The sequence below is a fragment of the Hevea brasiliensis genome, chromosome 1 (genome assembly GCF_030052815.1).
Source record: "Hevea brasiliensis isolate MT/VB/25A 57/8 chromosome 1, ASM3005281v1, whole genome shotgun sequence".
NCBI classification, from domain to species: domain Eukaryota; kingdom Viridiplantae; phylum Streptophyta; class Magnoliopsida; order Malpighiales; family Euphorbiaceae; genus Hevea; species Hevea brasiliensis.
The window spans coordinates 116,995,736-117,018,110 of record NC_079493.1 but is presented as its reverse complement, the minus strand read 5'-3'; the positions used below and the strand labels follow the sequence as shown (position 1 = coordinate 117,018,110).

The following is a 22,375-nucleotide window of genomic DNA, read 5'->3' as shown; positions in this document are numbered from 1 at the left end:
ATATATATAATTTAAAATAATTAAACAAAAGCTTACAAATAATCAACAATAAAAAAAATGACAAATAGTAATTATTTTTTCCAAACACGCTAACTCATTAATTACTCAACCACTACTCACCACAAATAAACTACACAAATAATGTGTCATGAATTTACCTCCTAACTCTTTCTTGGGGCACTCTGCACCTGCTTTTATAGCTATGGTAGACTTGAAATATATATATATATATATATATATATATATATATATATATATATATATATATATATATATATATATATATCGTTTTTTTTTAAACTTTGTAATTAGATTTTAGCTTCTAATTTCTAATTTTATTTAGACTTGAACTCAACCCTAATAACAGTGGATATTCAAACATTATAAATACCTATCTAAAGCTTGAAAAACATATCCTGAAGTTGCAATCCTTATTTTTTCTAGTGATTTTACGCTCCAGACAAAGAAAGGAGAAACTTTTTGAGATGTAAATATTCTTGCGTGTTCTATTGTGTTTTCGTATAAGGAGTATAAGGTTGCCAACTTGAAGGTAACTTATATCTTATAATTTTCATTGTTTCATCTCTCTCTCCCCCATAGATTTAATTCCATTAAACCTTTTACTTTTTTTCCTTACCATCTTGAAGTTTTTCCATTATTAATTATCAACCACAATCGAAACTAGTGATATAGAAGAAGATAAGCTACCAATGTGGAGGCTAAAGATAGCAGCAGGAGGCAATGATCCTTACGAGTACAGCACAAATAATTTTCTTGGAAGGCAAATATGGGAGTTCGATCCTGACGGTGGCTTCCCTGAAGAGCGAGCTGAGGTTGAGGCTGCCCGTGAAAATTTCTGGAAAAATCGATTCCAGGTCAGGTGTAGCTCTGACCTCCTTTGGCAATTCCAGGTACGTATATATAATAAACGTCCCACTACATACTCAACTCCTCTTTCTCCATCTCTTTACAAAACTTGCTCAATTACCTCTTAATATATATATATATATTTGGATGCTTATAAATTGTTAAACTTGCTCAGTTACTTAATTATAGCATGTATCAGTTAACACACATTTTAACCTGTTTTTAGGCTAGTATTACTTATATATATATATTATTTATTGAAATTTGATAAATAAAAAGTGAAATATTCAATTTCATCTGATGAATGTTTAATTTAGTTATTTTTAATTTTTTATTTAAATTAATTTAACGAAAATATCAAATTTTTTATAAATTTCTTTTTTTTTTAAGTAAAATTTCTGGATTTATTTAAAAAAAATTAAGAAGTTCAATTTCTCTTTAAGGCCTTGTATGGTTGAAAGTAATTTCATTAGAAAACTCCAATTTACAAGGAATTGTAAAAATTTATCTTATTTAATTGATATTTTATTTCAACTCATAGAGATGTAATTTCTTTCCGTTTATACTTATTTAGAGGGAGTTTATTTTATAAGCTTTAAAAATAAGTTAATTTATATATTTATAATAATTTTTAAACATATAAATTGAGTTTATAAATTAAAAAAAATAAATTGATAACTTAATTTTTTGTTTTGACATTTATAAGTTCTATATTTATAAATTAATTTGATCAAATATTTTAGTATATTATTTTTATTTAATTTTTAAAATTTCAATAATAAATCTCATTTTATATATTTTTTAATTATTTTAATAATAAATATACTTATAAGTTATTTTTTATTAAACACATTAATTATTTATCAATCACTTATTAGCATTTAATCAAATATGTAATTATTTAAAATTTTAAATACTTATAAATTCAAATTAGCTTATAAGTATTAGATGCTTATGAATTAATTTTTATGAGTTAGACCAAATAAAAGGCGTTTATGTTAGTTTATAAACTCTAAATATGAGTTAACTTGTTTGTTTATAACTATTTTTATATTTATAAGTTGAATTTACGAGTTAAACATAAAAAAAAAAAGTAAGAGAGACTTATCTTTTTATTTTAATATTTATATATTAATTTGATAAAATTTTTTACTTTATTATACTTATTTGAGTTTTAAAATTTTATTATAAATCTCATTTAATATTTTTTTAATTATTTTAATAATAAATATTTTTATAAGTATTTTTTATCAAATAAATCAACTCTTTATCAATTATTTATAATTAATCTAATCAAATATATAATTACTTAAAATATCAAATACTTATAAGTTTAAATTAATTTAATCTTATAAATTACTTTAAATTCACTCTCAGTAAATGAAAAAATTGAATCAAACAAGACCATATACTTTAAAAAAAAACTTCTCTAATTTTATAAAAAAACACTGTTACAAAAATTTAAAAACTAAAAAAAGTCTTATTTTATAAAACTTTATTTTACTCTGAAAAAAAAAAAAAAAAAAAAAAAAAAACTTAACTTGTTTGAACTTAAGTTTCCTCCAAAGATATTGGATTATCGTTCTAGTTACTGAAAGCACTTGGCTTGGAACGCAGTTTCTGAGAGAGAAAAAGTTCAAACAAACAATTCCTCAAGTAAAGATTCAGGACGGTGAGGAAATTACATCTGAAACTGCCACTGCCGCATTAAGGAGGAGTGTCCACTTGTTCTCAGCCTTGCAGGCTAGCGATGGCCACTGGTGCGCAGAAAATGCAGGCCCGATGTTCTATTTTCCTCCCCTGGTAATTCTTTCTCTATTTTCTGCTTCTAGACAAAGCTTTGCTCCAAATGTTCATGCAATTTCTCAACATCCCTCTCTCCCAAATGCAGGTTTTCTCTCTGTATATTACAGGCCATCTTAATACTGTGTTCTCTGCGGAGCATCGCAAAGAGATCCTACGTTACATATACTGTCATCAGGTGTGATGCTGCTGTTTAACAATTAATTGTGTAAAAGAACTCATATTTTTGATAATTAAGAGTTAGCCTTTTCTTCATTTCTTGTTCTGAATTCTGATTTTGGGAAATGGTAATAGTAGAATGAAGATGGTGGGTGGGGATTACACATTGAAGGTCACAGCACGATGTTCTGTACAGTTCTTAACTATATATGTATGCGCATACTTGGCCAAGGACGTGATGGTGGAAGGGATAATGCTTGTGAAAGAGGGCGAAAATGGATTCTTGATCATGGTGGTGCGACTGCCATAAGCTCATGGGGAAAGACATGGCTATCAGTACGCTTATATTTATAACATATTTACATCAATTTCCAATCTCCAAGGAATAATTTCTTTGTAGAATTTTTGGGTCTACTATAATAATGGTCACTAATTCACAATGATTTTATTGTCTTCACAAAACTCAAATGTCTCACAATTTCATCATTGAATTATAATTTTGTTTTACTGACCATTGTTATAATTTACCTGAAATTAGTCCGCTAGATTCTTTTCAGATTGCTTTTATTTGTTAACTCTGGTTCTAATTGATTGAAATTTCAGATACTTGGTGTTTATGAGTGGGATGGAAGCAACCCTATGCCCCCAGAGTTTTGGGTCTTTCCTACTATTTTTCCCATGCATCCAGGTTTGCAATTTATTTTTCCCATCCATCTTTCCAATTGTTTGGGCCATCCCTCTTCTGAATTTAGCTGCATAGTTTGAATTCATGTGTGCTTATGCGTCTCACATTCTAATCATCATTTATTACATAAATGCAGCAAAAATGTTTTGCTACTGTCGACTCACTTACATGCCTATGTCGTACTTGTATGGTAAGAGGTTTGTTGGTCCAATCACACCTCTTATTTTACAAATAAGAGAAGAAATATATAATGAACCTTATCACGAAATCAAGTGGAAGAGTGTGCGCCATTTATGTGCAAAGGTGAATTGACATTCATTTTGATCTTCACACAGTGGTCTGTAAAATTTTGAAGCATTTTTCTATCCTGTGAAACTTTATTTTGTGTTCAGATAAGGAGTGTCATCAATGAAAATGTTATTGCAGGAAGATAATCACTACCCCCACACTTTGATACAAATATTGATGTGGGATGCTCTTTACACATTTGGTGAGCCCCTCTTCACTCGTTGGCCCTTCAACAAATTGAGAGAAAAGGCTCTCAAAGTAACGATGGATCACATTCATTATGAAGATGAAAACAGTCGATACATTACCATTGGATGTGTGGAAAAGGTAAAATAAGGACCCAAAAAAAAAAAATTATACAGATGAAGTGATAAATTTTTTTTCTATTCTAGAGATTTTTGTGCTGACTCAACTGGAACAGCCACTATGTATGCTTGCTTGTTGGGTTGAAGATCCCAATGGGGATGCTTTTAAGAAGCATCTTGCTAGGGTAGCAGATTATGTATGGGTTGGAGAAGATGGAATAAAGATGCAGGTTGGTAGACACTTCTCTGCATAATAGTGCTAGAGATTCTGAAATTCTTGTTTCATTACTAATTGAAAATGGACGATTCTTTTCATAGTATTGTTTGTACATCTACGTATTTAAACTCCCTTTGTGCCTAATAGTTGTCTTCAAAGCACTTGATTATTAAGTAACAAATAGCATACAAAAAGGATAAAGTGATGAATTTATCTGCAGAGTTTTGGCAGTCAAGTATGGGATACAAGTCTTGTCCTCCAAGGTTTGATTGCTAGCAACCTTTCTGATGAAATAGGGCCTACACTTAAGGAAGGACACAACTTTATAAAGAATTCTCAGGTTTCCAAGTTTATGTCCTTAACTGTTCTTCCTTTGTAGTATCAAGACGTAAATTATAATTTCAGTCTCTCTTTTCTGTTCTGACTTAAAATTTGGAAGGTCACCGAGAATCCTCCTGGTGACTTCAAAAGTATGTTTCGTCATATATCCAAAGGATCATGGACTTTCTCCGATAAAGATCATGGATGGCAAGTTTCCGATTGCACTGCAGAAAGTATGAAGGTAGTTAATTCTGTTTAAAGTTTAAACTATATTTCAAACAAATTCAGAATTTAAACATCATGATAATATTTGGCGAAGTTCATCATTAAGTTCTCCTATATGTTTCATAGTGTTGTCTGCTTTTCTCTATGATGCCCGCGCAAGTTGTTGGTGAGAAAATAGAACCTAAGAAGCTGTACGATTCTGTCAATGTCTTACTTTCTCTTCAGGTATGGATTAGTCGCAATAATACAGTGCTTGTTCATATCTTATTAACCTCATAAAGTATTTCCTTGTGTTTGCTTCTTCCTCATGCATGGTTCTTAGAAAGAAATTAACAATCAGCTAAATTTTGTAAAATATTGTAGAGTAAAAATGGTGGTTTATCAGCCTGGGAACCAGCAGGAGCAAGATTATGGTTGGAGGTAACTAATTCAAGATGGTGAACTAATCTTAAAGAAGTGAATTGAAAATCTTTTACATATATCATTCCTCCAAAGTTTTCAATGATTTTAATTACATTTCCCCTTTTTAATTAGTGGCTCAATCCTGTGGAGTTTCTTGAAGACCTTGTAATTGAGCACGAGTGAGATTCTTGCATCATTTCCTTCTATAGCATGCAAAGTTTTTCTTTAGAATGTCTAGATTATGTGAGTTCCTAGATGACGTAAAATAGTTATCCAGGTATGTGGAGTGTACTTCGTCATCAATCCAGGCCTTAGTTCTATTCGAGAAGTTATATCCTGAGCAAATGAAGAAAGAGATCGAAACGTTCATCGTAAATGCTGTGCAATTCCTCGAAGACATACAAAAGCCTGATGGTTCATGGTATGATTAATCTACTAATGATTGCTGGTTGTAAACCCAAAATATATGCAGAAATCAGTTATATATATAACAAGGATTACCACAGGTATGGAAATTGGGGAATATGCTTCCTTTATGGCACATGGTTTGGGCTTGGAGGGTTAGCTGCTGCTGGCAAGACTTACAACAATTGTGCTGCTATTCGTAAAGGTGTTGATTTTCTTCTTAAATCACAAAGAGATGATGGTGGATGGGGGGAAAGTTACCTTTCCTGCCCAAAGAAGGTAAGCCCCTTTGGCTTGTACTTAAAATTAGGTGCTTCCTTTGATTATTTCTTCACCAACCATGCGTATACTTTGTTACAGGTATATACTCCTCTTGAGGGTAGCCGATCAAATTTGGTACAGACTGCCCTGGCTATGATGGGTTTGATTCATGGCGGACAGGTGTCAGCTTATACTTGTAACTCGACATCTAATATCCAATCTCTTCCTGGATTGTTTTTATCCCACAATTCAAACTCAGAGAGTAAATTCTATATTTTCATGTACATATATGATAGGCCCAAAGAGACCCTACACCTCTACATCGCGCTGCAATGTTGTTAATCAATTCTCAGACAGAACTTGGTGATTATCCACAACAGGTATATATCTCATTGATTTGAACATATATATACGTGTATGGTATACAATCAAACATTGTTGCATTTCCATCTTAACCCTTTTTTCCTTTTAGAGTGTATTTTAATAGATGGAGATTTAAAATGAAATAGGATTTCAATTGGACATTATATTAAATAAGCAAAGGTAAAGATTAGAGAAAGAGAAGAACCACAACATGTGTTAGTAAATTACAGTTTACTTTTTCTTCATATTCAAACGTTTACTATTGACATGCTTATGAATTTATGGCAGGAAATAATGGGAGTGTTCATGAGGAATTGTATGTCACACTACTCGGCATATAGGAATATTTTTCCCATGTGGGCTCTGGCAGAATACCTCCGCCACGTTCCTTTGCCTTCCAAAAATATCTAAATCAAGTCTGAAGTGTTGGCCAATGTAAGATTTTTCTAAATAATTACTATAATTAATAATTAAGATAAAATAAACTATATTCATGTATCCAGAGAAATAGAAAGTTAAGCACCTGAATTAGGATGATTAAATAATTATTTGTATATCTTGGAATGTGTGATTAGACAAAGACCTTTGTATCTAAGAATGTGTGCCTAACCTTGTTGTATTATATTATACATGTGAAGGGTATGGAAATGTCTATGGAGATGAAGTGGAAGGCTATGCAAATAAAGTGAATGTTTATGGATATGAATGTGTGAATCACCTCCTTCCTTTCCATGTATTTATCCGTTTATATCACAATTTAATTTTAATATTTTTGAATCCTATATAATTAATAGATTTGAAATATTAAATTAAATTATCAATTTAATGTAACTTACGTAACTCAAATTGACAAAAAAATGAACAGTCAAACTAATTAAATAATTATCCGTATAAGTAAATTGACAAAAAATTTAATAGGTGTTAGTTGTGGGAGTTATGGATAGTTACAAGCAATTATGAGTGGTTATGGATAGTGGGGTAATGGTGAGAAGAAAGTGTAAGTGGTGGTGAAAGTGATAACCACCAAACTTGACCATCAAGTAAATATTTTTTTATAAATCGATGTGTTAGGCTTCATTTAGGAGGACACAATAATAATCTTGACACTCAATTTTTTTCTAGTTTAATAATCTCTTTATATTTTAAGTAGTATTTTACATTTTGGTCTCGTCTCATTTTCAATTTTAGTATTTTATTTTTAATTCAAGCAATCATTTACTTTTCCCCTGCAAATATTTATATCCTTATAATTAATCTTTTCAGTTTTCAATAAAATTTATAATTTTCTGTTCATATTCTAGTTTCTGCAAATCAGCTCTTTAATTTCAAACAAGTTAACAATTTTCTACAAGTACATTTTTAAGCAAATTAGTATTTTAATTTCTCAAAACTCTTATTTACATTTGTTGCACATATTTATATTTTCTCAATAGTTAATTTTTTCAATCAAGCATAAATTTTATATTTTCTGCACATATTTACTTTCCAAAGTAATCAACAATGCTCAGCGTTTACTTTTTAAGCACAATATTTGCTCTTTCATGTATAAGCGATCTTTTAATTTCTTAACAGTCAAGTTTCAGTTCTCAAACTTTTTAAGTTGATCAAGTAAAGATCTTGACAAAGCACATCCCAATAAAATCAAAGAATTCAAGAGAAAATTTAATTCTTTATTTCTCACCAATTGGTCCAATTAAAAGTCAGACTGGCGTAAATACACTTACAAATAGGATTATGCGCATCCTTGGTACGCCCACAATCCAACTCTTACTTACAATTAGTTTACACAAAAACACTATCAATTTTGATTTTGCTAACAAGTGGTATCATAATTGCTAACATAAAGGACATGCTAGTTAGTTTAGGCAACCCCTATTTCCATAGCCACACTTAGGCCACAATTAATTTAATCAATAATAATTATATACACTAATTAATATATAATCCCATGATCACTATCTTCATCCCATATTTGTAGCCTACGACTACTCTTATGCCTTATTCAATAAGGATGTGATGCTTCTTACCCGTTTACTGTATAGCCGAGTAAGAAGTGTTACATTCGGTGCCGGAGCACTCTATCTTGTTTTATCATATCTATTATAAACTTTTAATATTATTTAAAAGTAGTAATCCATGTGTAGAAATTTTTTTTTTTTTATAACTTATTTCTATGGAGACCCGGACAGAGCCTCCCCTGTTTTATTAGCATCTGACGGGTTCCACTAATCACTTGTTAACATATTCATAGTCATCTCACACATTTTCATATCATATTCTCTTTTATCATATCATTCACAACTATTTATGAGATCTCAAAATGAAGTATCATCTATTGCATTCATATGGAAATTCATAGATAATAAATTACAAGTTTTCATTTCAATCTCAAGTTTAATTACAAGTCCAAAATGAAATATATCATAAACTAGTAATTACATCATGACTAAACATAATGAACCAAAATACTACTTTATACATGGGTCCTACCAAAATACAACTGTAGAGGTGACTAGTAAACACTGGCAGATCTGATCGGTCTCTGTGTGAGCACTACTTCTGCTGCTGCTGCGGCTGCTGGGACTGATATCCAGTACCTACACAATGAAAAACCAACGCGCTAAGCATAATGCTTAGTGGTGCATATTTTATAATAACAATAATTTAACAATTGAAATAATAATTGCAATTCATAATTTCTAGGTCTTTTACATTTTTAGTGCACTTTGAAAATAATAATAATAATAATTATTGGGATCTTTTCCATTTACTTATTGTGTATTCAGTATTAATTAATTATTATCAATGTCCAAGAAACTTATAACAATTTATAAAAGCTGGATGCACGGGAGTATACGGGTTAGACAACCATATGTCTACCTTGTATACATCTGTCAGGCACGTGGCCAGCTGTCGGGCACGATATTCGCTATCAGGCTTGTAAAGCTAGAAATAAAGTAGGCACAATGGTCAGTAAGTAGGCATAAATCCTATAGAACTGTCATACCAGACATATATTGTCAGTTCATAATTTTTTCAGTAGGTAGTACTGCTATCTGTAGTCCCTAATTAGTATACAAATTTATCCAAACTAAATAAAAAAGTCTAAGTATACTATGGTCAATTAAACATTTTTAATTATTTTAGCACTATTCACTTTTACTATTTTCTAATACTGTTCAGTGGTACCATTAATTTTATATTAATAGGACATTAGTCCCAATTTACATATTCATATCATTTTTAATATTTAATTAGCCTTATGAGTATTTTTAATTACCATGTATAGCATTTTTTCCATGAACCTTTCTTTAGGTTCATTTTGATGTATTATTTTTATCAAGAAATTTGGCTAGGTTAGGATGTCTATTTGGTCACACTTCCTTCATAACAATTGCTCCTCTATGTTTAAACTTGAATTTCAACTTTTGAATCACTCAATTCGGGGTTATAGAACTCAAGTTATTATCAAAATACTATAATTGGTCCCTTTGCCTCTAAGCTGTCTAGAATTAATAATTTCTAGTCAATAAAATTTGACCAGTCATTTGATCATTTTATAGTCATTTTTAGACTTAGGTTCCTTCACAAGATATGTTCCTCTATGTCTTAGGGACTCCCAGGTACAATTTCATAATTTTTCAAGCTTGGCATAGTGAGTTATGGTCAATGTATTAACCTAGACTCTTAATCTTATAAAGGCAATAGTCAAACTTCAGGGTAGTATGTTTAACCCTCTTTTTAGGGTCTTTACACTTTGAATTTGGCAAAGGTGTCTGAATCAATATTTTAACCCTAAGTATCATGTTTCCATATCATATTGGCACATCTTAAATGGAATTTCCTAGTGAGAGTTATGGCCAAATAAACACACGGATATCAAATGGCATTCTGGGTTCAACTTAACATTTTTCAGATTTCAATTCCTAATTTTCGCTAATATTTTCCCTAGGATGCAATGGGTTTTAGAGCTTGGTCAAAAAAATTGTTAAGTTATGTCTTATAAAACTTTTGGCACTGGTTTCACTCAATTTGCAACTTTGGAGACCAAGTTATGGCATTTTTGCCAAAACTGGTCAAGCATACAAAAGGAACAGTATTTTGGTCAATTTCTGGGTTAGCAGTTTTAGTGACCAAACTTGTGCTAACAATTTGACTTGGTTAAAAACAAAACTGGGTCAAGTGGTCTTCATAAAAAGTGTAGCCCTATGTCTAAGCTTTCCATTGATATAAATTTTAGGTCATTTGGACCAGTATAAAGAGAGTTATGACCAAATGAACACGTACTGTTTATTTGGTCATTTTCTGGATTTCAGTGTTTGGTCATTGGGGTTTGGACAGAGAATTGGTCATAATTTTGATAAAATTTGGGCATGGTGTCTGCATAAAAAATGGGCTATTTTGAGTCTAATTTCACTTCCAATTAGCCTCATATCAATTGGAGTCACATATTTTCAGTTATGGTTCAATAAAGGGATTGGACTCCTTATGTCCCAACCTGCAGAAAATCAAACACTCCCAATATCTCAATTCCTCTAACTTCCTTACTTCCATTTGCATACAATACACTTCTATAAGTAATAATCTCAACTCAATAGGTCAATTTTAAGCATTTACACAAACCCTAGTTTTCAAAGTTTCAAATTTACACAAACACTATACAATCAAACTCCCAAACATTTTAACTCATCACACATTCTCATGGAACCATTTTTCATCACTTAAAAGCAACAACTTCAAGTTCCATGGCTGCCAAAAATTCAAGGGTTCTTTTCTCAAGATTTTCTTTTTATTTTATGCACATTTTCACTTGATTTAGCATGATATTCATGCTTAAAGTAGGGATTAAAAGTTTAAAACACTAACCTTTGTGGTGACCCAACTTCAAGTTTCCTAAACTTCAACTTTTCTCTTCTTTATGGGTATCTATAGCTTTCTTAGGGTATGAGGAGTATTTTTAATGAAGGGGACTATGGGTTTAGGTGTGTGGAAGCTTGGGAAATCAAGCTTGAAACCTTGACAAAAATGGTGGAGAGGGGGCACAAGGGTGGATGGCACAAGGAGAAAGAGAAGAAGAAGAAGAAGAAGTGAGTTGGTGGGGTTTTGTCTTCTTATGCTATATATATTTATATATTTATGTGTACTTAATTTATTTTAATTTTCATAAACCTTTTTCTTTTCTTTTCCTTTCTTTTCTTTTCTTTTCTTTTCTTTTCTTTTCTTCTTCTTTCTCTTCTCATTTCTCTAATTCAAATTCATAATTTTTAATTTGTATTAATTATTTTATTCTCTAAATTTTTATTTTAACATTTAGGTCAAAATTCACCTTTAGGGTGAAATGATCAAAATGCCCTTCATAATGCATATCAGGTCACTTTTATTATTTTTATACAAATTACTGAATTCTCTAAATTTTATTTTATTTTTCTCTAAATTTTTATATATTTTCTTAACATTTATTCCATCAGTTTATTCCTCCTCATTATAGTTTAAGTGTAGTTCCAGGCATTTTGATTGTCCGAATAGACATTAGTCATCGGAACAGTAAAATGTACGGATTACCTATGGTGAGGGCGTTACAAATGATTAACAATAAGAATATAAATTATTTTAGTGACAAATGTGCCTTTTTTTATTTAAATAGGGATAAAAAAAAGAAAATTGACGTATTTCATATACCTCAAATGCAACCATTTGTATTCAATAATGTTAGGTAAAATTTTTCAGTATAATTAATTTCAATTTAAATTCTTATAATGCCAAAAATAACTTAGATGTTACAAAATTAAAAGTCATTGATAGGGCTTATCGTACGACCACAAGTGTACTGCCTCTAAAATTTTAAAAAATTTTGAGGGTACATATGCAATTTACAATTCCCCTTAGTGCATCTGTAGTAGACCCAAATTTCTTTCCACCAAAATTCTAGCAGACAATTAAGTTTTTTTTTTTTTTTTTTTTTCCATTTTCTTCTCCTTCCCACAAGATTATCAAAGCTACAACTATCAAACCCAAAAGTAGGTCTTCTCTCAATTCTTAGTGACCATTTTTACTCAATGTATGTGAATTTTAGTAGAAATAAGTTTAATTAAGCCCCTTAATTTTTTTCTCAAACTCCAAATAAGCTAAATTTAAACATAATTTTGATTCAAATAATTCAAAAACTTTTCATTTAAGGCCATTTAACTCTAAGATCTAACAGAAATCAGGCAAGTTACATATAAGTCTAATAATAGAGTGTGAAATTTCCTCAAGGAGAAAGAAATATAATAATATTTGTACTTTGTCCCGTTTAACTTTGTGACAAATAAATATAATAAGAGGAAATATTGTTATATTTGTTTCAATGACAGTGGACTGATTTCCTGAAGGAGAAAGAAATATAATAATAGGACATAAGAATGGAGAGAAAAGAAGGAAATGGAAAAGAAAAAAGAAGCTAGAGGAGGTGATTACTGATGTCTTTTAGCGTTGTGTATTTATGAGGTTTTAATTTCCTTACTAAAATAGAGAAAGAAAAAAGAATGTGAAAGGAAGTGTTAATTCCTGATTACACCTTAAATGGGTAAGCAAATCCATTATCTTAGGTATCAGTTCATTTTAATATAAATTTATATAAATAATTAAATTATTTTATATATCAAAATAATTAATCAATTTAATGTTGTAATCCAGCCTTATATTTACCTTTTTCATTTCCAACGCTCTAGCATGTGAATGTATCCCACTTTTTAACAACTTACTTACCAATAAGCCATAAGCATTTTTCTTCTGATCATAATGTTTTAAGGTTGTTAACTCAGCAGTGGCGCCAAGATAGAGTAGCTTGAGTACTGGAATAATTTAAGTTGTCAATATGTAACTGATTTAAGTTGTAAATAATTTAAGATTGATGTGGTATTTAATTGTTATTTTAATTTGATCTTAATGTGAGGCTCTTAATATAAAATTAATAAAGTAAAAATGAAAAAATAATCTATATTCAAGATGAATTAAAAATTAAAGATTAAAGATTTAAAATTTAAACATAAGGATTTGATGATTGAAGATATTTAATTTAAACATGAAAATTCAATGATCGAAGATTTTTAAAAATTTAAATTATGCATGATTTTTAAGTTTTAAGTTGACGTGAAACTTTGTTATAACTCAAAATTCTAATGATATTTGAAAAACAAAATTTCTAATTTTTTAGTGGGAGAAAATTTCTCAATTAATGGAAAGTGGATGATTTATATATGGAATTTTACTCTATTTTAGTAGTAATGATATTAGAATTAAGAGGACTAAAGATGGAAACAATAACATGGCGAGAGCTCCCCCCTCCCCCATTCCCTTTTTTTAAATATTTAAATCCTATCATTTTGATTTTTAAATTAGGAGATAGGTAAATGAGTCCCTATTTAAATGAGTACCTAGCACCACCTTTTGTTATAAAACAAAAAAAGAAATAAGGATTTAATGACTTTTTACATTATTTAAATTATTAAAAATCTTAATTTTAATGACTAATTTTATTAATTTATTTCTAAAAATTTATCTCTAAATTAGAAAATAATAATTTTTTCAAACTTAATATTTAAAATTAAATGTACCATCAATTGCAAAAAATAGATTAAATATTGAAGTAAAAAAATGTCACGACCCAAATTATGGGCTAGATCGGCACTAGGACTTGGATTAGTATAAGGCTCCCAAAGCTCGTAGTAAGCCTAACTGTTCTTAAACCAACTATAAGACCCATTACTGTAGTCCAATTTTAAGAAAATAAATGGACAGAGTCCGGCCATAAAATAGACTATCCAATAAAGAACTTTCAACTCACTCGACCTATAAACATAAAATAACTTAACGTATTTCAATTTGGAGAGCTCAGCTCACCCTCACTATCCTCAATATAGTCAATCAAATAAATGGGAGCTCAGCTCCCCTCATCCAAAGAGGTAACTCTCTCAACATCTCCACATAACCATAATAAATTACAATAACATCAAAAGATTTAAATTATACAATCCCTGACAAGAGCAGAATATTAATAGTATATGCGAAGTTCTAGATTTCAAATCAATAGAATGAAATACACATATTTGTTGTTAATAGACCTAAAAGAAAAAAAACAGGTTAATCACAAAAAGGTCCTCCTGTAACCTGAAAAATTGGGGCGAACAGGAGTGAGCATTCGACTCATAGAGTAAGATATTGATTTTATATATAATTTCTATGACTATCTAAGTCTAATGCATCTCCGAAGATGAAATGCAACACATTCACATATTTCAAACAAATCAAATCATATTCACATAAAAGGTAATTTGGAGCACTCATACACCCGTATGTCAAATCCATCCATACATATATGTATATATGGGGGCTGATCCCTTATGCAACTCTCTTAATTTCAACATCTGCCAGCAAGATCAACTCAAGCTTCGAGTAATAATCCAAATACGAAGGTCGGTGAGATCAACTCAAAGTCGCACACACCCTGACTTATCCACAAAAAGATAGGGTCTCAGCCTACCCATATCTATAATCACACTATACGCACGCTAATACACACACATAGAGGTGTGTCTATGTACAACAAATTCATTACATACATATGTAATACAAGGTGTGTCTAATAATTAACTACATACATATATTTATAAATTAAAGGATGGGCATGTCTTGAATATAAAATTATATTGAAATTATAAATAAAATCAATATTTACTCATAGATCAACTAAAAGCTGCTGTGGCGGCTGAGGAGGAAGAGGGCTGACTCTGATCACTTAAATAATTATATCATATTTTTATTTGTACTAGCTCAAAATAAGACTTTAAAGAGACAAAAGATACTCTAACTTATGCCGAAAATCTGGCAAAATTTTTCCTATACCTATGACCTACCCAACTTGCAAAGTAGCTCAAATAATACTTCTAAGGTCACAACCCTCAAATTCATATTTTAGCAACATCACATGGCCCTTCCTAGGCCCTCCAAATCAGGCAAAATTCACATAATCAGACAATTCAATTATAGTTCTTAAAATTGACATTCTATAAAAATTATCTAAACTAGCTCTAAAAATTCTAATATTGTGCTCCGTGATCCACCACAATGCTATAACATTATTACAAAAAGAAATATAATTTTCTAACCATCCACGAATATTTTATAAATTTTTATTATAAACTCAGTATTAGGCAAAAATAAACAACTTAAAGTTTAAGTTTATCTACCTCAATTCTGACCCTTGAAATGCATTTGAGGTGTCTACAAATGATGGCGAGGACTGTAATTTCAACCCTTTTCTAGGGTGGCTCTAGCGGCTCATTTGTCTAGCATAAAAATGCAAATCCAGGCGCGGTGAAATTTTTGCGAAACGAAGGTACCTATGCGAAGCTAGCAACATTAGGAGTTAGAATATAATTTTTATTTAATTAAATAAGCTCATTAAATGTTCAAAAAAAAACTGTAAAGTTTGCGAGACGCATCAAATTTTCGGTATCGAAAAATTTTAAAATTTATATCATTGCGAAGTTCTCACCGAGTAGAGTTCGCCGATAGTCTCGGATTCACCATGAGATTCAAACTTATATTTAATAATATAAGTTGTCAATATGTAACTGATTTAAGTTGTAAATAATTTATGATTGATGTGGTATTTAATTGTTATTTTAATTTGATCTTATTATTTTCCACTTATATAAATTTTTGCTAAATTTTTTTTCTCCATTTTACCTATACTTACATACAATTTTGTTTGAAAAAGTGTAACTTAATATATATATATATATATACAGAGTCCATAATTTTTTTAATATCATTTTTCATTATTATAATAAATCAAATTTAAACTTATTAATATTATCATTATTATGAATTATAATTTGTAAATTTTTATTCAATATGTAAATATAGGCCCCTCAAAGAAAATTTTTAGAGTCTATTACTGATTTGTTTCGTTATTGTCCCCTTGATTTTAATTTGTATCATAAAATATTTAAACTTTAATTTAATATCATACAAGATTCATCTGACTAAATTTTATTGGGTGCTGCAACTAAAAATTGATTTAGACATGTCTAAATAAATTAAACATAATAAAAAATAATTTAAAATTTGATCTGTTCTACAATAAGGAAAAATTGAATGAAGTAAAAGAATTTTAATCATAATTAAAGAGATTGTTTTCCACTTATAAAGAGAAAATTATTTTTTATTATATCTACTCCATGTAAAGATATCCAAATTAATTTTTAGCTGAAATATACCTAACAGAATTTGACTATAAAAATTATAGGTGATAGTAAATTAAATTTAAATATTTATGTGATAAAAAAAACCCTCAAAGCTACATAAAGATAAACAGAGAGCAGCCTTATCAGGACGTGACGAGAAACCATTTTGTACGAATAAGTCTTATTCATATTTATGTGTATATATTTAATTACTTTACAAATGTTATATTATGGAAAAGGACTCCTAATTTCTTTAATATTTTTAGGGTTTTAGAGTTTCGTTAGATTATTTATTACATTTATAGGTGGCACTAAAAGAGTTTGGAGTGAGAGTGAGAGTGAGAGAGGAGAAATTCTTAGGTAGGCTGTCCACTGCTTAAGAAAATAGTGCGGCAAGAAAGGGTCCGCTTAGCGTGGAGAGTGCCTTCCGTGTTAGTAGACTACCAAATAATTTTATGATATGTCAAACTATCTTAATAAATGAAATAAATTTTTTTAGTTTAAATAATAATTTAAAAATTATATAGTATGATCTTATGATTTTTTAAGTATATACATGATCATAGATTAACTTTTTGACAAAAAAAAATCTTAAATTTATGAGCTTAATAAAAAAATTATTTAAATATTATTAGAGTAAATTATAATTTAATTTTTAAAGTTTAATAAAACTTATTTATTTTTTTTGTTAATATTTTAATAAATTAATCAAATAATTAAGTAAAAGATTAATTTATAGATTTATTTAAATATAAAAAATTAAATAAATAAATTTATGTAAATTTACTAAATTTAATAGATTAAATTATATCCGCTCTTTGCTATAAAAGTTAAAATTAATGGTACTTTTTTTTATCAAATAATCTATCTAATGGTACTTTTTTTTATAAAAGGATCCATCTTCCTTCATTAATGCTTGCCACGGAAATGTCAATTTTGCAGATTTTCTTTGCCTAATATCAACACCTTGAGAAATTACTGAAAATAAATCTAATTACCTGTTGGTGGGCCATAAACGTACATGTCTGACCGAAGCATTAAACTATAGAAGTGACAATCAATAAAATTTCAAAAATTTAGTTATTATTTTTTATATAATTATTATATTTATTTAATTTTATATAATTAATTATTTATTTATAATAAAAATATTTCTACAGTAATATTTTTTTTAAATATAAAAAATATCGTCGATGTAATTTTTAACGTAAAGTAAAACATAATTTAAATTTTATATTTTTATAAAATTTATAATTTAATTTTTTATATTTTTAAAAATAAATAATTTGATTAAGAGATTTAAAAATAGCTCTAATTTTATTTTTAATTTAAAAATAATTTAATTTTTAAAATTTATTTTAAAAGTAATTTAATTTCTAAAATCAAGCTAAACTTATAAATTAATTCATGTACTTTTCAAGTAGTTTAGTTATCAATATTTTAATAAATTTATAAGTTAATCACTCTAATTTCTCATTAAATTTAATAAAAATATTAAAATATTTTAACTCTATTTTTAATTTAAAAATAATTTAATTTTAAAATTTTATTCTAATAATGAGTTGTGTCTATATTCATATTTTTAATATATATAATAACATAATATAATATATGAAAATATTATAAATTGATATATATATATATATATATATATATATATATATATATTAAAATAATAACTTTTTAAAAGTTGATCAAATATCAATTGTATTTGATGTTGAATTATAATTTATATATAATTTTTACATTTATATTTTTTAATTTATATATAATTTTCAATTCATATATATAATTTATTATTAGAGTTTACCTAAATCATAAGTTACATTCTGTATGGCTAATGTAAATTTTCTTAAAAAGTTGAGTACTACCGTTTAAATTATTACTACAATGGGATAATAATTTTTTTTTCTCTTTTTTCTTTTTATTTGATTTGAGTTATGATCATTTAATTGATAATGTGCTGCATATGTTATTTTAAATAGTCAAATTCTTTAGCCAATGTTTTAATATTAGATGGCTAATTTTAAATACTTTCTTCCAATGAATTAATATTTTTTAATTAAATAATAATTAATAATAAAATAAAATTTTGATTTAAATGACTTCTTATTCCTTACCGATAAATAGTTGACACAATATATCATTTCAGATACATAAAAGAAAAAAATTATTAGAAAAATATTTTCTTCTCATATTTTGCTTTTAAATTTTTCTCCGATTTGCTCTATTTTTATTATTTTTATTCAAAATTTATTGGTCTCATTATCGAAACTTATTTATATTTTTATTGATTCCTGATTTCCTATATAATTAAGAGGAGTATTGAATCCTGGAAGATGGTGGCTTGGGTTAAAATTATATCTTTAAGGACAATGTTGCCACACCATTGACTAATATTTTAATTTTTTATCATTTTATTATTATTAATTTTCAAAAGAATTACTTTCCAATTTTAGTTAAATAACTATATTTTTATGTAGAAATTATCTTTCAAATAGATTTATATGCAATAATAGAGCTTCAGTAACACCCCTGCTCCAACCACTAGAGGAATTGTCCGCTTTGGCTCACCCTATTCTGAGCCTCACGGTTTTGTCCAATAGGTGAAATGGAGAACTTTCCTATAAGGTCACCCATCCTAACATTCATCTAAAGCGAGCATGCTTAACCCCAGAATTCTTTCAACTCTCCAGGCCATTCCACTAAAAAGCGCATCTAGTGATTAGTATCATTCTTGTGCCCCGCATTCCACTACTCTAGGTAGCCTCGCTATCCTAGAAGCCTGCCAGGAGTTTACTCTTTTATGCCACTTTTCGCCCTCATTGGACCGCTTCCCTAGGTCGGGTCATCACAGGCCCATCCGCTTCCTCTTGGTTTGTCCTCGAACCACACATCTACTAGAGGGGATCTGACTCTGATACCATCCACTCTGATACCATTTGTAACGCCCTTAGAGAAATTATCCCCTTTAACCCATCCCATCCTGAGCCTTACAGTTTTGTTGCATGAGTGGAATGGAAAATTTTTCTGGAGGTCACCCATCCTAGCATTTCTCTCAAGCGAGCACGCTTAACTAGTGAATTCTTTCAACTCTCTAGGTCATTCCACCAAAAGATGCCTCTAATGATTAGTTTCCCCCATTCCAATGTATGATTCGATTCATTCATGCGCCTCGCATTCTACTACCCTAGATAGCCTCGCCATCCTAGAAGCCTGCCGGAAGTTTACTCTCTTATGCCACTCTCTGCCCTCATCGGACCACTTTCCTAGGTCGGGTCGTCATAAGCCCACCAGCTTCTGCCTAGTTCGTTCTCGAACCACACATCTACTAAAAGAGGTCCGGCTCTGATACCATCTGTAACGTCTCTGCTCCAACCACTAGATGAATTGTCTGTTTTGACCCACTCCATCCTGAGCCTCACAGTTTTGTCCCATATATGGAATTGAGAACTTTCCCAGGAGGTCACCCATCTTAGCATTTCTCTTAAGCGAGCACGCTTAATCCCGGAGTTCTTCCAACTCTCCCACTAAAAGGTGCCTCTAGTGATTAGTTTTCTCCATTTCAATGTATGATTCGATTCATTCCTATACCCGCATTCCACTACCCTAGGTAGCTTTGCCATCCTAGAAGCCTGCTAAGAGTTTACTCTCTTATGCCACTCCCTGCCCTTATTGAAAAATTTGACTAAATTGATGATATTTCAATATGTATGCATATATTGTATATTTCATTTAAATTTTAATTTTTATGAAATTTGTGTATTTTATAATATAAATTTAAGCAATAATCATTTTTAAAGAATTATTTTATAATCTATAAGATTAATAAAAAAAAATTACAATTTATAAAATTTTGAAGATATAATATTTTTTAAAAATAATATAATAAAATATTAATTTTAATAAATAATAATTGTTTATATTTTTTATTATTAAAATTAAATAGTGCAATACATTATTATTAATTTAATATAATTTTTTATTATATTAAAAATAAAAATTATAAATTACTCATAAAAATTGAGCTCATATTTGCTGCAACTAGGTGGTGGTAGGCTCTTATTTACTTAAGAATTTCTTTCCCCGCAATGTGGGGCGCGAGGGAGTGATTCCGTGTCTACGAGGAACATGAGGGTATCTGGTCGTCAGGCGCACATCTACCGTCCCAAAAAAACTTTAAATTGGGTTCTGTTTTCGGTTATATCAAATTTAATTTGCATTTTAAGCCCTCCTACTTTCTGATATTTGAAATACTTCTCCGTCAAATTTTTTAATTAATGGAATGAGTTTAATATTAAGATGTCCATAGTCTACCTAAAACAATGTTTCATTATATTTGTAATTTTATTATGATATATTAATTAGAATCTTTAAGTATGAATAAAGTTTTGTAAAAGAAAATTTTAATTTATTTAGCCTCCATTTATTTTATAAAATTTTTTTGATAAAAAATACTTTTCTAATAAAAAATTAAGTTAATTTTTAAAAGAATGATTTTTTATTTTTAAAGAAGGAAATTATTTTTTGAAATTTAATAATTGTATTAAAATATAAAAATACTTATACATAATATAAAAAATATATTATTAATTTAACATAGTATCTAATAAAAAAAATAAAATAACCATTAATAAAAAAAAATAAAACTTTGAAATTTGATATTTCTTAAAAAAATATAAAAAAAAAACTTAACTTATCTTTCACTTGCATTAATTGTGCCCAACTGTTATGTTGATTATATTGGCAAAATAGTCAAAATAGTTTCTGATAAATATCTCTTTTACAGCCTCTAAAATTATTTGTGCATTATTATGGGTACAACAATTTGATGTGAATAAGCCATCATACTGATTGTGTGAGGCTTTTGACCATCGATTGATTAGTTTGAGATATGTGTATATAAGCATGGCAAATATACTATTTAGCTAGTAATTGTTTGAATGTGTATACTTATACATAAGTCTTATATGTATATACAAATCAAAAGAAAAATTAATTCGTGTGTGAGAGAGTCAATAAGCTATCATGCTGATTGTGTGAGGCTTTTAGTTTTGGACTTGACTCAGATCCGGTTGATTAGCTTAGGGTGTGTTTGTGTATAAGCATGGCATGTGCACCATGTGTGCTTATACAGTAAATTTTATGCATATGCAAATCCTTTGCTTTTAAAATAAAAGACCAACCTTTTGAATCCGTCCTAATTTTGCATTATTTTCTTGCAAGGCTCTCCTCATATTAACATCACAGGAAAATAATACATTTATGGGCGGTTTGAAAAAAAAAATTATAATCACTTTTATGATGAGAAAAGGAAATCATTATTTCTTGTTATGTAACTTACCAATTGTTATCCAATTTATTGTGCCTCCATTAAATTAAAAAAAAAAATATATATTTTTTTTTTGTTAAAATACAAAGAAAAAAAAGAAAAGAGAGAAACTTGTAAAGGTCATTAAACATAGAAGATAAGGGCATATTAAGCTTACTCTATTTTTCTATATAAGAAGAGGGTTAATTAGAAGAAGGGGGTGTGCATTTAATCCCGAAATGAAGGAATTGTAATTTTAATTAATTAAAAATTTAATTGATTTTAAAATATTAATCAAATTCAATAAAAATTTAAAGAAAATCAAACTTAACTGAAATTGACAATATTCAATTGATTATCAGTTAATATAATTCATGTTTAGTTAAAGAATAATTATAAATTGTATTATTAATAAAATTATAAATATAATAATTATAATAATATATTATTAATAAATTATAATATATATTAATTAATAAAAATTTGAATATTTGATTACAGAACAAAGATAATAAAATTAATAACTAAAAAATA

General features: G+C 28.7%; 1 protein-coding gene across 2 annotated transcripts; it reads left to right on the top strand.

Annotated features, from left to right (window-relative positions):
• Positions 1-333: 333 nt before the first annotated feature.
• Positions 334-7,001, top strand: LOC131180761 (lupeol synthase-like). 2 transcript variants are annotated; one of them, XM_058148380.1, is made up of 19 exons: positions 334-550; positions 686-911; positions 2,485-2,670; positions 2,759-2,848; positions 2,968-3,165; positions 3,433-3,517; positions 3,651-3,817; positions 3,941-4,129; positions 4,224-4,337; positions 4,545-4,664; positions 4,764-4,886; positions 4,997-5,095; positions 5,234-5,290; positions 5,405-5,451; positions 5,550-5,693; positions 5,779-5,956; positions 6,038-6,118; positions 6,235-6,318; positions 6,590-7,001. In XM_058148380.1, exons 2-19 carry the CDS (start codon positions 711-713, stop codon positions 6,710-6,712), a joined length of 2,286 nt encoding a protein of 761 aa, XP_058004363.1. In that variant the 5' UTR covers positions 334-550; positions 686-710; the 3' UTR covers positions 6,713-7,001. The 2 variants fall into 2 exon arrangements, with proteins under 2 accessions (XP_058004363.1, XP_058004366.1); XM_058148383.1 differs by having other exon boundaries at positions 335-550; positions 6,038-6,134; positions 6,590-6,731.
• The last annotated feature ends 15,374 nt before the right edge of the window (positions 7,002-22,375 follow it).

Coding starts and splice junctions, on each gene's coding strand:
- LOC131180761 (XM_058148380.1), top strand. CDS start 711: ATGTGGAGGCTAAAGATAGCAGCAGGAGGCAATGATCCTTACGAGTAC. Junction 2,849..2,967: donor GTTACATATACTGTCATCAG/GTGTGATGCTGC, acceptor TGGTAATAGTAG/AATGAAGATGGTGGGTGGGG. Junction 5,957..6,037: donor ACCTTTCCTGCCCAAAGAAG/GTAAGCCCCTTT, acceptor ACTTTGTTACAG/GTATATACTCCTCTTGAGGG.